At 37.1% G+C, this 16302-nt stretch overlaps 2 protein-coding genes across 2 annotated transcripts; one reads left to right on the forward strand and one right to left on the reverse strand.

The window, feature by feature from the left end:
* Nucleotides 1-30: 30 nt before the first annotated feature.
* On the reverse strand, nucleotides 31-9848 carry ccdc93 (coiled-coil domain containing 93). The gene is made up of 23 exons (XM_058392924.1): nucleotides 9728-9848; nucleotides 8041-8154; nucleotides 7842-7936; nucleotides 7280-7391; nucleotides 7063-7161; nucleotides 6812-6868; nucleotides 6446-6546; nucleotides 5280-5316; nucleotides 5079-5177; nucleotides 4199-4249; nucleotides 3979-4065; nucleotides 3488-3601; nucleotides 3317-3379; nucleotides 3043-3116; nucleotides 2857-2938; nucleotides 2685-2759; nucleotides 2307-2378; nucleotides 2116-2224; nucleotides 1865-1947; nucleotides 1573-1610; nucleotides 1347-1431; nucleotides 1132-1245; nucleotides 31-423 (listed from the first exon to the last, which is right to left on the reverse strand). Exons 1-23 carry the CDS (start codon nucleotides 9809-9811, stop codon nucleotides 367-369), a joined length of 1902 nt encoding a protein of 633 aa, XP_058248907.1. The 5' UTR covers nucleotides 9812-9848; the 3' UTR covers nucleotides 31-366.
* A 1253-nt stretch (nucleotides 9849-11101) lies between these two features.
* Nucleotides 11102-15070, forward strand: insig2 (insulin induced gene 2). Its single transcript, XM_058393601.1, has 6 exons — nucleotides 11102-11248; nucleotides 12288-12598; nucleotides 12887-13011; nucleotides 13590-13756; nucleotides 13855-13954; nucleotides 14100-15070. Exons 2-6 carry the CDS (start codon nucleotides 12358-12360, stop codon nucleotides 14136-14138), a joined length of 672 nt encoding a protein of 223 aa, XP_058249584.1. The 5' UTR covers nucleotides 11102-11248; nucleotides 12288-12357; the 3' UTR covers nucleotides 14139-15070.
* Nucleotides 15071-16302: the final 1232 nt, after the last annotated feature.

Genomic DNA, 16302 nt, shown 5'->3' on the forward strand with positions numbered 1-16302 from the left:
CTGGAACAAGAATTCAGTTCAGAGTTAAAGTGATGAATGCATGATGGTTTATTTAATGGTGTAAACATTTTTACAAAACAATGGAATACAGAGTCCACTATGATTGTTGATTTTTAAACACAATTTACATTGGGGTAATACACCCGTGCAAGTATGCATGGCATTGTAAGAGATCTGTTAGGAAATGGCTCAACATGATTTGGACAATTAAACATAAATGGGCTACAGGTCAATATTTATACAGGTTAGCTATTACAAATCTAGTTTTTGGGTCCAATCAAGTGCTTGTAATTAATTTGTGTACAGAACAGTTGACTTAATCATCCACAGTTGTAACATAATGGGAGAAATGAACTTGTAAAACCTTTAGGATGCTCCTTTTGCTCTCAGCTTGGACAGCAGCATCTCATTCTTGCGACACTCCTGTAGAACAGAGGCAAAAATAATGTTTAAAATTTATTTCTCTCTCTCTATATCTATATATGTAGTTATATATATGTAATGTGTGTGTATATATATATACACGTGATAACACTATATATAATGTGCTGAACAAAATACAGGTACTTGGAGTGTGTGTGTGAGAAATGTGTGTACAAAAAATCTGCATAAATTCCATGTACAAACCTTTCGGTGATTAGTGTGGAGTTTATCAAGATGATTAATGCTTAGCAGTGAAAAACTACTATAAGTAAAAGGCTTCGAGAGGCCTTTGAGGTGTACAGCATTCAATCATAGTTCTGGTGCTATTAATTTGCTGAAATATCTTAAAAAACTTGGTTTAAAGATAATTAGAAGATTAACCATAATTCTGCACAACTATCTGATTCAGAAATTTTTTTTTTGCCTGTTTCTGCATGACATTATCAAACTAACGTCCTATTTACAGGAAGATTTAAGGGTTGTTTACATATCACATAGTAATCATCTAAATCTATGACATGATTGTGAACAATTTGTACTTATGCTTCATTACATTACAACTGTAGTTTTGAGCTGCCTAAGGACAGTGAATTGTACACAATTCTCACTCTCTTGCCCAAGAACAGGTTTCTAATACAATGTTGATAAATGAGGGCTGTGGTGTATGGCTAAATAGTGTTTAAAGAAAGTGCAGTGTAGTGTTCTCACCTCTTTAAAGTCTTTCACAGTCTTAAAGTAGAGTCTCTGTTTGTCCAGTAGTTCCAGATACTCGTCATTCAGCTGGTCTCTCCTCATCTTATTCTCCTGTTTCTTCTTCTCCATCTACACAAAGGTTAAAAAACAGATTATTAAAAACTAAAAACAAAGTTAAGTAGTTTTTAATACATACATATCTGCACAAGAATATAGTTTTTCTTATGAACCTTTATTCGACTCTGTTTAATTCCTTCCACTATCTGCTCCATCTGCCTGAGGAACTGCTCTTTAGCTCCTGAGGTTGCCATGGCCCTGAATGCAAACACATACACAGATACACCGATTGAAATTCACTGAAATGTCCAAGTGATGGAATGTGTCAGCCATATAGCTGAAACAGCTGCTGTACTTTATAATGATTAGTAATATGGACATGATTCCATTGACACTCACTGTTGGAAGTTGTCATGGATGGAATTGAGTAAATTCACCTGTGAAGAGAAAGGCACAGCTAAGCTCAAAGAAATTCCACTAAACACAAAATATTCATCATCTATCAAAGTTTTAAGACATAAGTGTAATGATGCAGATTAAAATTGTCTAAATTTGCTGATCACACTGATCTGAAAACTGCATGGTATGGCTGTAGCATAAAATAGTTTTGGACACAACCTTTATGTAAAGTACATAGATATACTTGTATATTATGTCCACAACACTAGCAACAACAAAAGGTTTCTTGTACCTCCTTCTCCAGGTAGACCTTCTTATCATCCAGAGTATTATAGAGTGTGAAGAACTGTTTGGTTTCTTTGTGTGTTGCAGAAACTGCAGTGAGAGAACAAGTCCTTCAGGTCAGACTGTAGTTCAGCTAAGAGGTTCAATAACACCATGTGATTCTCATGCTATTGAGTTCAGTAAATAAAGCAAACTCATGCATAAATAATGAATCAAGGTTAACTGTCAAGGAGTATGTGTACACACACACACACAGACCTTGGCTGTAGAGCTCAATGAAACGTTTTTGGTACTGTGTAAGCTCAGCTCTGCTGGGAACCTCATCAATCTTCCTCTGCAGAATGGCAATCTCCCGGTTCCTTCGAGCCTGCAGGGAACAACACCAATAAAAGAAAGGGAACTTGATTTCATTTAGTCTGCAGAATAAAATGCTGATTCTCCAATCTTACCATCAGAAGGCGGATCTTCTGGAGCTTCTCCCGGTCTGTGCGGTACTGCTGATCTATTAAACGACTTCTCTCCTAAAACCCATGAGAGACAGGGATGGAGAAAAGGAGGATGTGTGTGAAACATTTGGAATATCGAATACTATGCATTATATAGCCTGAGAATAATTTGTATGTCATTGTGAAGATCTGATGTTATAATTATTAAGTTCTTTCTCTTTTTCTGTATATATGGATTTTCTGTCTCTAGACACCATTATTTTACCATTATATTACTGAATTCAGGTATATAACCTACTTTTTTCCACAAAAATTTACAGGTTTCAAATGCATCCAGAAATGTGTGTGTGTGTGTTTTCCATAAAAGCGTGCTTAAATCACCTTCTGATCATCAGCCTCATCTCCAAACTCTATCTTTAGGTCCTCAATACTCTTCTGCAGCCGTGTCATCTCCTCCTGTGGATGAACACAGTTATTGTATTGACACTCAAAACCTCATCAAGTGTCATTCAAACATAAACAGAATATAAACTAGGCATTTGATATTACATACACGGCAGTGTGTGCGGAACTCCTGCTCCTGCTGTTTGAGGTTCTCATTCATGGCCACCAGAGCGCGAAGCTTCTCAAGCAAACTGCAGGGAAAAATTACTTTAGCTAACTAATCTACCAAAAAGTAAGACCTCATCTGTTTTAAAACTAATGAAACTAATATACTTTGTTAAAAATGAAAACCTACCCAGTGTCAGCTTGAGCCTCCACATCTGCCAAAGAACTGAGTTCCTTCTCCAACTGCTCAGCCAGCTCAGTGGCCTACACACACACACACACACACTCACTTAATTGCCATCATAATCTGTATCCCCCTTAGACATACACTTTGCATGAGCAGGTATCTTCACCATCTGCCACTCTCAAAAGATTATAATGCTGGTTGTATGTGTATGTTCAAAGTAATAAATATGACAGAAAACAATAATGTGTGTTAAATGGATTAAATACATGTGTATTACCTCAGTTAATTTGCTTTTGGCCTCTTCACATGCTGTCTTCATATTCTGCTGCTTGGCCTGCATCTGAAAGCATGAAGGTATGAAACTAACTTAACACTGAAGCATAGACTGAACCCCAAGCTGTGCATCAATGTTGTTCAGTAAGAGTGTATGTGTATATGTTCATGTTACCTCCTCCAGTTCTTTAGTCTTCTGCTGGATCTGTTTGTTAAGGGATGTAACCACGCGACGATGCTGTTGCACAGGGCCATACCGTTCCGTACCATCCACAGCAGAGCGCTCTGCCTGCAGAATCACACGCTCATTTACCCTGAGCATTTTACACTTCCTGAGCGTTAAACAGGATTATTTACATAAAATGGAGTTCTAAATGTGCCAAAAATCCATTTTTTTAATCTTTCTGGAAATCTCAGAGCCACAGAATGGGTTATTAAGCTCATATTATGTGTGATACAGTAATCAGATTTCAGTGGTAGGGTCATGAAAGAGTATTTTGTAAACACTTATAAATCCAGAATTTATATTAAAAGAAATTAAAAAACAAACTGATGACTACAGAATACCTGGAATTTGGATTAACCAACACTTTTGTATCATAATCCAAAGTCTTGTCACAAAGTTATTTGCACATTAGCAGTGTGTATAATGATCAGACTGCTCACCTTTTCAGCATACTCAAAAGCAATCTGCTTTATTTCCTCAGACTGTAGCCCCACAATCTGCCCCACTGTGTTAGCAGTCAACCTTCCCTACAACACACACACACACACAGAATCAACATGAGCTCAGGTTAAATCTCATATATAATAATATAATAATTACATTGGCCATGTTTTTATGCGATGATGAAAGGATTTTAGGATATATTTATCAATACTGTACCTCCTCTGTTGCCATGGCAGCCATACCAGTCATGAGAGCTTTGATTCTGAGCTGTAGAGAGAAAGAGTAAATATGAGAGCATATATGAGATGTGTATCTTAATAATGAACTTCATAGTGCTCTACATATACAAAGCATGAACGCTGACTTCATCGTCATCTCCTTGAGAAACAAACCTGTCTCAGAAGGTTGAATATATTTTCATGAAACTCAATCACGTGTAAATAGCAGTCATTCCCACTGTAACATTTTATTTTTTAAGCTAGTTTTCTGTGTAAACTCCGGCAGGGTATTTTTTCTCATCTCTTAGCAATTTGGAGTCAAGCCTGAATAATTTCAGACAGGAGAGCTCTGCCGAAAAAAACCCTTTTAATCCACATTTTAGGCACAATACATCAGTGTTATACATTTTTGCTCCTGAATGCTGATACAAGGTGAAATATAATCACACTCTGAGCATGAGCCTTTCACACTGGCAGTTTAGTCCCAAAACAAAGCAGGAAAAAACTGGTAATGAGAAAGCTGTCATGTGGATCTGGAAGTGGACCTGGTACCTGCGATTCCCATGTTCACTTCTAACTTGTTCAGAATGTAAAGTTATCTGTGCATGTGTTTTAGGTGATGATGGCATTATTAGTCTCCAGAACACATATGTACCATGAATCATACGGGAATATTGTGGGACAGAGAAGAGTCAAGTCATGTGCCTTTCTGCACATAATAGCACCAATAAGAATAAATAAATAAAATGATGATGACTTGTGCTGAGATCTCCTAGCACATTTGTGTCAGGGGTTCAACAGAATCAAGTCTGTCTAAAACCAGACTAATGCTGCAGACCTCTGTAAACAGAAGCAGTGTAAAATCCAACCTAACTGACCTCCTCAGCTGCTTGTAAATCCTCCTCCTCTGAAACTTCGGTCACTCCAGCGGGCAGACTCTGTCCTCCCTGACCCAAAAGCAGCTTCTTTTCTTCAGCCTGCAAAACACAGACAGCATCACATGAAACACCATCTTACATCACAGCCAATTTAGTTATAATTTAGTTGATATTTCAAATGTACAGAAAATTAAGACTCACTTTGTCCTGTTTAGAGTGCTTGCTAAATCCGTAACGCCTGTCAAGAAAAGAAAGAAAAGCACTGTTTTTGAGATCAGCGTTATTGAAGATGGAATCTGTTAACATTTAAACAGGTGTTGAAGTGCAACTTAGACACGTTCTAAAAAACACATGGATGTCATGCTGCTCTGCCCAAAATACATTCCAAGTAAAAACAGCATGCCAAAAAGGGCAAAAATAAAAGAAATTGCGTTTTCCTTAAAGGACTGCAAATCTTTCAGACTAAACACACATGTACTTACTGCATGTAGAAGGAAATGGTTAGGCATGAACTGATGGGATGAGGAAAGAAGAGGAAAGAAGAGGGTGAGGAGAAGGTGATGTGAAGTGAAAAGCTCAGCACTTTGGAAGGGCTGGAAACACCACTGGGTCAACACAGCGAAACGAGACTTAAAGTGGCGTGCTAATTAAGGGAGAAATACTTTTCTCTCTTTCTTTTTTTTTTTAATATGTTCAATTGTTCAGTAACATAAAAGGCTTATACTTTACACGAAAACGAAAAACAAAGACTGACATGAGGTTTCTAAAGGAAGAGTGCAGAAAGACAACTCAAACTAAATAGGTAAAGTTTGTCATGAATAATGTTCATGTTGGATTGACAAAGACAGTCTGAAAGTTCAAAATAGTTATCAGTCTGAAATTTAAAGATAAAGTATGATAGATAGATAGATAGATAGATAGATAGATAGATAGATAGATAGATAGATAGATAGATAGATAGATAGATAGATAGATAGATAGATAGATAGATAGATAGATAAAGAGTGAGTGCTATACAGAGATTTAGTGAGAAAGTATTTCTAATGGAAATATAACTCTCAGGGAGTTTTTCCTTGCCACTGTCGCCACAGGCTTGCTCATTAGGGATAAAATAGTTTAATAATTTAATTTAATAATTTATTTTTAATTATTTAGTTATTTTTTCCTATTTTTTTAGTAAAGCTGCTTTGAGACAATGTCCATTGTAAAAGGCGCTATACAAATAAATTGAATTGAATTAAATATAATTGAAAAGACAGAGTGATATAGGTAGATAGATGGAAATAGTGTTGTTCATAGAAAAACAGGAAGAGTGAGACAGTGATAAGGTGTAATATAATACACAGCAGTGTGTGTATGTCTGTTACCTGCCATACTCGAGCAGGGTGGAATGAACCCTGGACTCTTCATCCAGTAGCTCTCCTGCATCTGCCTGCCTCTTATATCGCCTCTGAGGAGCATATACTCTCTGCACAAACACATACACATGAATCATGAAAAAATTCACTAGACATGCTTTTCAGTACATGGATCTAAGCAAGAAAGCTTGGGTTTTGTGCAAGGGTTAAGAACATAAACAAATGGAATACAGACTACTGACATTAAATAAAGTCACCACAGTGATTTTACAGGAAAATGTGTCATCCGATAAAATTCTCAGTATCAAATGTTACAACTAAAGAATCCACATGAATGCCAGTGTGTTTACAGAACAGACATAATGAGATACTCACAGACACATCCACTACAGTTCTTACTGCTTTTTGTTTCCTCTGCTCAAACTCTTCATCCTGCGAAAAACATTCATAATACAAATAATGTTCAAATCTTTACCTGATAATCAAGAGTGAGACATTCTGATAGCTAACTGCTAAGCTCTATACAGTCTGATTTCTGATAGACGAGATTTGTGATTTTAATTCCAGCTGGTACAACTGTCAGATTCCAAAATTCAACTGTGCTGTAAATTTTAGTGCACTCTCACCTCAGGAAAGGTGTGCGTTTTCTGGAACTGAGAGACCGAGTAGGCACGCACATAGTCTCCCATTTCCTCCCGAGTCTCTATCGCTCTCTTCACCAGCCACTGCAGCAGAGGAGTAAAGGCACTCAATGTAATAATCACTTACAACGTGCTACCAAAACAACATTCTGTCTTTAAGGAGCTTAAACATAATAGCTCAGAAAAAGCCTTCCAAGTTCACCTGTATGACAGGAAAGATGTGGATAAAGTCAAGGCCTTGGATCTGATGTGGCTCTAGCCTATGAGGGCACTTCATCCTGGGTAGCACAGAAACGATCTTTTCTGTCAGAGCTCTGAAAGAAAATAACCAGACTATGAACTGCCTTATAAAGTTAGTGCCTTATGCAGGAAAAACATTCTGCTGGACCTCAGATTCATAATGACAACATTTTCTTAACCTTGGTAAATACTGATTCCACTGAGTAGATACCTCTGGTGCAAAATTGCATGTAAATTAGAGATGTTAAGCAAATTAGTACCAATATCAAAATAGTGTCTTATAAAAAGAACTGCATTGATATACATATGTTATGAGAATATAAATATTTAATGGTTTAAAGTTTTCCAAAGAAACATTACATGTGAAACTTTTCATACAATAGTTAATGGTAAGTGTGCATGTTCTGCAGACAAATGGAAGCAGCATGAGCTGCTAACACACTGACATCTTGTCTGGATCTCAAATGTCATTCCTCATAAGTTTTGAACACTGGCAACATTTTGCTCTGCAAAAACCAACTTACATTTTCTGTCCTATGGTGGAATTTTCTTGAAAGAGCAGATCAACATCTATGTCAAAGTTGCATGTTGTGATACACCATGTCATGCCTCCAACTACCTGTGAGAATATTGAAAACAGGTCTGTGTCTCAGAAGAAATAATGGATAGAATGTTTAAAGCTCTCTGGAGAGAACTCAAGTCTGTTTAAAGATGTGGCTATACCTTATCAAATGGTGAGAGGCCCTTGATGCGTGCTCTGAAATACCCAGCAGCCAGCAACAGCTCCAGGATTTCTGCCAGCTTGACGCTCTGTTCCTCATCTTCACGTGTCTCCACCTGCACCACATCAACAACAAAACAAGTGAATCCTCTGATTTTTGCCTCTGGGTTTGTTCATACTTAGTTCACTTTATGTGCTCTTAGATCAGCATTTTTGTGTATACGTCAACACAACAAATGAACTCATCTAAAGTGACCTATAAGTGAACAAAACTGAGATGACATTCAGAGCTCTGCATTATGAAAACATTCTCACATTGTGCCACTTTATATTTTGCTTTACAGACAAAGAACTCGAGATCTGCCGTGTACACACATAGCTCCAGTTATATGTCACCAAACAGAAAAACAACTCAAAGGGCTTTCTGTGGGGCCACATGGTCTCAAAATCAGGTCAGCAGTGTTAGGTAGCAACATAACAGACAAGCTAATAGAGCTACTGTGGTAACAGCAATACCGTTTAAGTTGTTAGGCAGCAACAACTATTTTAATAGGATTGTGTCGGTAAAAGGAACAAAAGTCACGGCATAAGACGATTAGTATACAGTATGTAGATAATATATGTGATGTAATCATGTATTTTATCTACCCTAACCACTTAGAAGACAGTAATAGAGTCAGTAGCTCTATGATAGGAAGCACGAGTTGATTTGACTGGTTCAGCATCAAAAATGCTTGTGTTTTTTTTACTTCGAATCTGTTTTGTCTGCTCTGTTTTTCTGGCAAATTATAGCAACCATTTGCACAGTCTTACACATATTCACTTTTACACTGTGGTAAAGGAGGTCTGGTGTGAACAAGTTGTCTGAGATGTCATCAGTGCTAAATACACTATGTTGCCAAAAGTTTTGGCTCACAGCCTCTGCTCGAATTCATCTCAAAGATGTTCTATCGGGTTGAAGTCTGGACTGAGGCCAGTCAAGTTCCTCCACATCAAACTCACTCATCCATGTCTTTATGGACCTTGCTTTGTGCATGTTGGAACAGGAAGGGGTCATCCCCAAACTGTTCCCACAAAGTTGGGAGCATGAAATTGTCCAAAATGTCTTGGTATGCTGAAGCATTAAGAGTTCCTTTCACTGGAACTAAGGGGCCAAGGCCAACCCCTGAATTCAATGATTTGGAGGGGTGTCGCAAAACCTTTGGCAATATAGTGTATTTCCATAAAGAGAACCGAGTCCCCTTTAAGGTCCACTTTTCCATTTTTGAACACTAAAACACTGAAGCAATATACAGCTAGGTCCACTTTAACAGTACTGAGTATGATTCGATTAAAAACAGAACTATCAGAAAAACCAGGAGTTTTTATCATGTGTCAGGAGTCATATGATTAGGGCGTGTTAATAAATCCGCCTCGTTATTTGGTACCTGCAGGGGTTAACTGTAAACCTGTTATATTAAAGTAAATTCTCCTGATATAATTTAGGACAAGTGACACTTGTACACGTCTGATTTCATCTTGATTATTTTAGTTAGCTAGGTAACTATTTCACTGCACCGTTAACCAATGGCAGTGACCCGGAGCTAGCTATGCTACGTCGCTAACAACAACATCACCAACACGCCTACAGAATCTTTTCTTATATCTGCTCGCTATTTTATATAATAAGGCACTGTAATTCATGCACACCTGGATGATGTTTCCCTCTTGATCGTATTGAGCACCTATTTTTGAGCCTGTTCTCAGTCTCTGAAAAACAGTGGAGGCCGCCATATTTGGCACGCGATGTCACGTGACGCCTGCACGGTCATATGTTTGCTGAACTATTTCTTTTCTCATTTCTTTTCCTTTGGGCACGTCTAAATATTGGAGTTAATTTCAGAATAGAACAAAAAATCAACTAATTAAATTTTTGTAGATGCAAAATGATCATTAACTTGCAGTTCTGCTCCACCCTGGACATTCTGCTGCATTTCCTCTGTATATTATAATTATAATGTACATATATACATATTCTTAATTCATAGATCAGCCCTAGTCTATCCATCTATCTATCTATCTATCTATCTATCTATCTATCTATCTATCTATCTATCTATCTGTCTATCTGTCTGTCTATCTATCTATCTATCTATCTATCTATCTACACTATATATTATCTCTGTTACAGTTGTACATACAATGTACATGATGCACACATATTACTCAAATATTTAATTAGTCTTTTCTTTACACTTTGTATGTTGTGAATACAACTTGCACATACATCTCTAAGCACATACTGACATAGCCTTATTTATTGATGTACATAATTACATATTTATCTGCACTTGTTACTACTATTTGAACTTCTGGTAGATGCTAAATGGCATTTTGTTGCCATGTACTTTGCAATGACAAATTACTATCTATCTATCTATCTATCTATCTATCTATCTATCTATCTATCTATCTATCTATCTAGAAAAAATAAAAAATAAATAATAGCAACAAAACAAGACAAAACCACAAGCAGAAAGTTTGTTTAACAGTACAGATAAATTGGTCAACATGTTTGTTTTACGAACCCTGCTAGTGTGTGCCACTTAATAATCACACACACATACTCACACGCACACACACACACACACACACACACACACACAGCAATATGATCGCCTGCCAAATCTAACCAAATAATCAATTTTCCATGCAAAGACAATGCACACAGTAGTTCACAAAGTAACTTTACAGAACATTACCAGCAAAAATTAAGAGTCACATATTTTCAAGCTTTATTATTAGACCTAAAGAGTATAAACAGGTAAAGCATAAATTCCTTTTCTAATGATCATTCATATGAAAGCTACCTAATAAAATAAAATAAAATAAAATAAAATAAAATAAAAAGATTCGTAATATAACATAATTTGGGACATTGGTGAGGTCAAACAGCACATTTTCTCAAAACAAAATGAGTTTAGTTTGAGGTTTGGATGGTTTTTTTTTCCTCAGTCAAGAGTAATGACGTCACATACTCTGACTTTGATTGGTCGCTGATTTCAGCCAATGGCAGAGCAGTGGGGGCGGAAGTGAACAGATCAAACACGTAGCCTTGACACTGGAAGATTGTAAATAAAACTGACCTTAGCAAGTTATCTGTTTACAACGTGTTGGCCTTCTATTGGACACTGGATTGTCTTCTTTAATTAGAGAGAATTTTACAAAATGGTGAGTGGCTTTGATTTTCTTTATCAGGTCGATGGTGAACTAAGCTACATGTTAAGCACAGGGTAGCCAGGGTAAAGTTAAATAGCTGCTTTAACATTCAAACAGTCTGGAGTCATCTGTGACTAGCTTAAACTGATTATTTCTCGGTGTGTGTGTGTGTGTGTGTGTGTGTGTGTGTGTGTTAATTTTAAGATTAATATAAATGTTATCCTAAACATAATGCTAGGTGGCTAATATAGATAGTTAGCATGGGCAGTTTGTTGACTGGCCTCATGATGATGATGATGATGATGATGATGATGATGATGTGGCTGTATGAATTCCGAGCTGGTCGCTTACTATTCACACAGCTGTATAGAAACGTCTCCATACGCGTTTCTGATTTAAGTGGTTAACTCCTACAGGGAGCTTATCTGATTATGCATGTAGGCATTTAAAAAAAAAAGGCACAATTTATTAAAGCGTTTAAATTTACATTACATTTACATTTACGGCATTTGGCAAACGCCCTTATCCAGAGTGATGTACAACAGTGCTTTAAAGTCTCTCTCAATTAATACATTAAGACTACTTTTTTCCTCCTGGTCACAGATTAAGGAGTCCAAATCTCTGTTTGGAAGTAATGCAGCAAGAAGAGCACATCAACTTTTGGTAGTTTAAGTTTTTCAGGAAGATGTGGGTCTTTACCTGTCATTTGAAGACAGATAGGAACTTGGCTGTTCTGACATCTTGGGGATGTTTATATCACTTCCCCTCGGTGCCATAACAGAGAATAGTTTTGATGCATACCTACCTTGTGGTCAGCTAACCCAGATAAAAGTTAAAAGCTAAAAACCCAGATAAAAGCTTTTCTAAGGTTTGATTAGCATTCTTAAGTCTTTAAGAATGCTTTGGGACTTCATAGTCATTCACCATTAAGCAACTAAACGAATACTTAATATTTTTCAAAAATACATCTCCTTAATCTTCAACTGTTCAATTGGTTTCTTTACAAAATAAGGCCATTTAATCAGTTTGTTCATTACTTCCTGTTTTGCAGGTGTGGTGTGAAAACAGCTGACTGTGGTGGTAAGGGAGTGGTGGATCATCAGTGCTCTGTCACTGCCACTATGGCAGAGGTCACCGGTGGTAAGGTGATGTCCCGACAGGGTCCCTACATAAGAATGATAACAAACCACACAACTAACCTGCTGATCCGAGGGGCCATGCTGTTCGGTGTGGGTGTGTTTTTAGCGCTTGTGTTAAACCTGCTGCAGGTGCAGCGTAATGTCACTCTCTTCCCTCCTGATGTCATCAGTAGCATCTTTTCTTCAGCGTGGTGGGTACCACCTTGCTGTGGAACAGCATCAGGTAATACATTATCTCCTGAAGTGATGGTTTGCTATTATCAGGCTGTCAGTTACTTTGAGGATACATTTATTTTTTAAGAAATTACATGTATAAATCCAGTGTTGACTTCTCTTAATTTTAAGTGAAACTTTTTAAAAGCACCACAATGGAAAGAAATATAATGTTAAAGGAACCTGTACATACTGAGCAACAATTCCTCAATTCCCCAATTATCTCTCTCTCTCTCTCTGTCTCTCTCTGTCTGTCTGTCTCTCTCTGTCTGTCTGTCTCTCTCTGTCTGTCTCTCAGCTCTAATAGGGCTGCTGTATCCATGTATAGACAGGCGTTTGGGAGAGCCCCATAAGCTGAAGCGTGAGTGGTCCAGTGTGATGCGCTGTGTGGCTGTCTTTGTTGGCATTAATCATGCCAGCGCTGTATCCTTCTCAGACCACAATGGATGCACCTAACCGACTCTTCTTTGCATACATAAATCAGTAAAACAGTAAAGCAACATGTAAACCACCACTTATGTGTTAGTGTATATGCTATATTTACATTTACAATTATATTTACATTCCTGGCATTTGCCCTTATCCAGAGTGAAATACAAAAGTGCTTCGAAGTCTCTGTTTGCAATACAGTCTAGCAGACACATGCATCATTAGGAACTACACTAAAGTAAATACAAAACTGAGGAACAACCTGGCATAATTGCTTCCTGATTTGAAGGCATGGTATTATGTATTTGGTGGGTACATATGGCACAGAGCTGAGATAAAGTTTTAGGAGGCTTTAAGAAGTTAATTACCTAGATTTGTGTAAAAGTACTTGATTTGTAGATGTGGCAAAAATTTCTTCACTGATAAGTGGACATTTACAGCATATATTTGATAAATTTTACTCTGGGAAAATACAGTAAGCACAGCATCTCATGAGATCCACGCAGTGCTAGTACTGTACATAAGAAAGCTGAATGTGTCTGGTGTGTTTTCCTTTATTTCCTGGTTGTCAGAAAGTGGACTTTGCAAATAATGTGCAGCTGTCTCTGACCCTGGCTGCACTTTCCGTCGGTTTGTGGTGGACATTTGACAGGTCACGCAGTGGCTTTGGCTTGGGAGTCGCCATTGCATTTCTGGCGACTCTAACTACTCAGCTACTGGTGTACAATGGAGTGTTTCAGTGAGTTTCTCTTTTTCAAATTTAACAATTACATGAAATAATTAACTGTCAGTAAGAGTGACTTTTTCAGTTTCTTTTCTCTGTGTGTGTATGTGCAGATATACATCTCCTGACTTCCTGTACATACGATCTTGGCTGCCCTGCATCTTCTTTGCTGGTGTGATAACCATGGGAAATATAGGAAGGCAGCTTGCTCTTGTAAGTACACACACACACACACACACACAATTACCTGCTCTATACTTGTGTTTAATAAAGTTCTCATATTGCTGATTGTCAGTTGATTACAAACCTAATTTAGTCTGAAATTGCCTTAATAATAATACTGAGGTCTTCTTTCCAGTATGAGTGTAAAGTTCAAGAAAAGATTCATCAGGACTAAAACATCTTATACCTTGGATGCAAAAAGGAGGGAACCTACATGAACTTTTACAGTTAAACAGGTGCTCTCTTACACTGCAGACACAACGAGTGCTGTCTACTTTTATAGATCAGGGCAGTTTGGAGATCGGAGCATGTTCTCTGACTGCCAGTACAACCTCTCTGAAGCTATATAAAGCTGCAACTAGGATCGATTGACTGAAACGTCTCTGAAAAGTGTATTCTTCAACTTGCATATGTATTTCTGTTGGATATGATGTGCCAAAGTGACTCGGATGCGGCTGTTCTTTTTGGAATATTAACTCATGAGCTATGCTTCTGGTCTATAACTCTTACTCATATATGCTGATTCTTTCGGAGGGTGCTGCCAGACAGTGTTTTTTTTTTTTTTTAGCCATGAATAAGAAATACCAGTAGAGACTATAGTGTATACATCAGGTCAAACCACAGAAATAGAATCCTTTGCATATACAGTTCGTATACAGTACTGTGCAAAACTCTTAGTCATAGACAGAAATTCTGTAAAGCAAAGATGCCTTTAAAAACAATAAAGTTAAAATGTATCTATGAAAATAAAATATTATAAAGAGTAGTGAACAGTATTATGGTAAACAAAGACAGTATTTTTTGTGACAACCCTCTGCTTTAAAAAAATAACATCAGTGGTCTTGAGTACAGTTGCATTTTGATTTTGAAGGAAATTAGTGGGTAAGTTTTACTGAGCATCTTTCTACAGTTCATCTGGAGATTTTGACTGTCACACTTTCTACTTTTTTTTGCATGTAATTTTCCAGTAGTACTTTTTTGTCCTACAAGTATCTTGTTACGTAATCTCTTCTCTTCTTTTTTTTTTCTTCTTGCTTTCTAATCTGTATTTTCTTTACTGACTTACAAACGTGTTTCTGTAACATTACATTTTAGCTGGAAAAATAATATTTGGAAATGTTTCTGTACTAATTTGGGTGCCTAAGTCTTTTACACAGTACTGTATGCTGAAGTTAAACTAAGGTACAGTGGTAAATACCGTAGTATCCAAAGTTAGTTTCGAATTCTTTTCAAAGCCAGCAATGATGAGCAGACTAGGAATGAACTTCTTTGCTGTGGAGGCAAGCAGCGTAATTGCAAAACAGTTTACTGTGCATTTCTGATTACTGCTCTGCCACTTCACCCACACTCACTAGCACACAGGTGACATGATAACATGCTGCAGGAGACGGCAAGAGCATAATCAGTGATAGACCAGGTGTGTATTAACCTACACATTACTGTCATTTAATGATTAAGCTTTACCTCAGCGTTCCTGTGATCCTGCATTGTGTCCTGTTTAATCTCTCTCACACACACAGCCTTCATCCATCTTCCTGTTTCTCACATAGTCGTATACGCCTCTGCGTTGGTAAGGGAAAATAATAATGAACAGTGGTTTTGGACTGTTTAGTTTTTCACTTTAACTATGAAATTACTCATAATTTTTTGCCTCAGCCTTAATATTATTTTTCTATTCAAGGCTTTTAAAGGGAACATAGGATCATCTGCTATGAAACATGTTTACTCTCATTATTTACCTCTATAACTGAACAGAGAGTAAAGTGTTACTCAAGATCTTTTGTTTTTGGAATATATTGTATTTCATCAGCATTGTACAAAATGGAGTGGAAAATAGGAGTGGAATAATATGGAAAAAATTTTTTTGGTGAATGTTTTATTCAGTATGTATTTGTGAATGTTACGTTGCATTACCGGTTTTAAGATAAAAGTTTAACAGGAAAATAGAGTGTGACCTGTATTGAGTAATTATATTGAAAATCATTATAATAATTTTTACAGGAAAGCCTATCGTTAAATGACTGTTAATGGTGACTGTTCAGGACTAAGCTTAGTACACAGAGACTTGGACCAATGTGTTATGAAGTACACAGCAAAGAAAGCTGTATTGCTTCAGTTAATGAAGGGGGAAAAAATGTTAACACTTACATTCACTCATCTGCCAGAAAATAAGCAAATGTAAAACATGTATGAAAAGGTGTATTGTCATGATTGTTTCAGATCCCTTCCACACTTCAATGTGTAATTGTAAAAGATTCAGTTCTTAAATAAAAGACATTTTGAAATGCATTCGTGGTTTGGGATCTTTAATCAAAATGATAAATATCAAATTGGATTCT

Source organism: Hemibagrus wyckioides, linkage group LG06, assembly GCF_019097595.1.
Source record: "Hemibagrus wyckioides isolate EC202008001 linkage group LG06, SWU_Hwy_1.0, whole genome shotgun sequence".
Taxonomy (NCBI): Eukaryota; Metazoa; Chordata; class Actinopteri; order Siluriformes; family Bagridae; genus Hemibagrus; species Hemibagrus wyckioides.

Bases quoted from the DNA above. Each gene is read 5' to 3' on its own strand.
- ccdc93 (XM_058392924.1), bottom strand. From the start codon at position 9,811: ATGGCGGCCTCCACTGTTTTTCAGAGACTGAGAACAGGCTCAAAAATA. The intron at 7,162-7,279 runs GTGAACTTGGAA...CCTCTGCTGCAG, and splicing joins ACATCTTTCCTGTCATACAG to TGGCTGGTGAAGAGAGCGAT. The intron at 1,246-1,346 runs GTTCATAAGAAA...ACCTTTGTGTAG, and splicing joins TTAAACAGAGTCGAATAAAG to ATGGAGAAGAAGAAACAGGA.
- insig2 (XM_058393601.1), top strand. From the start codon at position 12,358: ATGGCAGAGGTCACCGGTGGTAAGGTGATGTCCCGACAGGGTCCCTAC. The intron at 13,757-13,854 runs GTGAGTTTCTCT...GTGTATGTGCAG, and splicing joins GTGTACAATGGAGTGTTTCA to ATATACATCTCCTGACTTCC. The intron at 13,955-14,099 runs GTAAGTACACAC...TCTTCTTTCCAG, and splicing joins TAGGAAGGCAGCTTGCTCTT to TATGAGTGTAAAGTTCAAGA.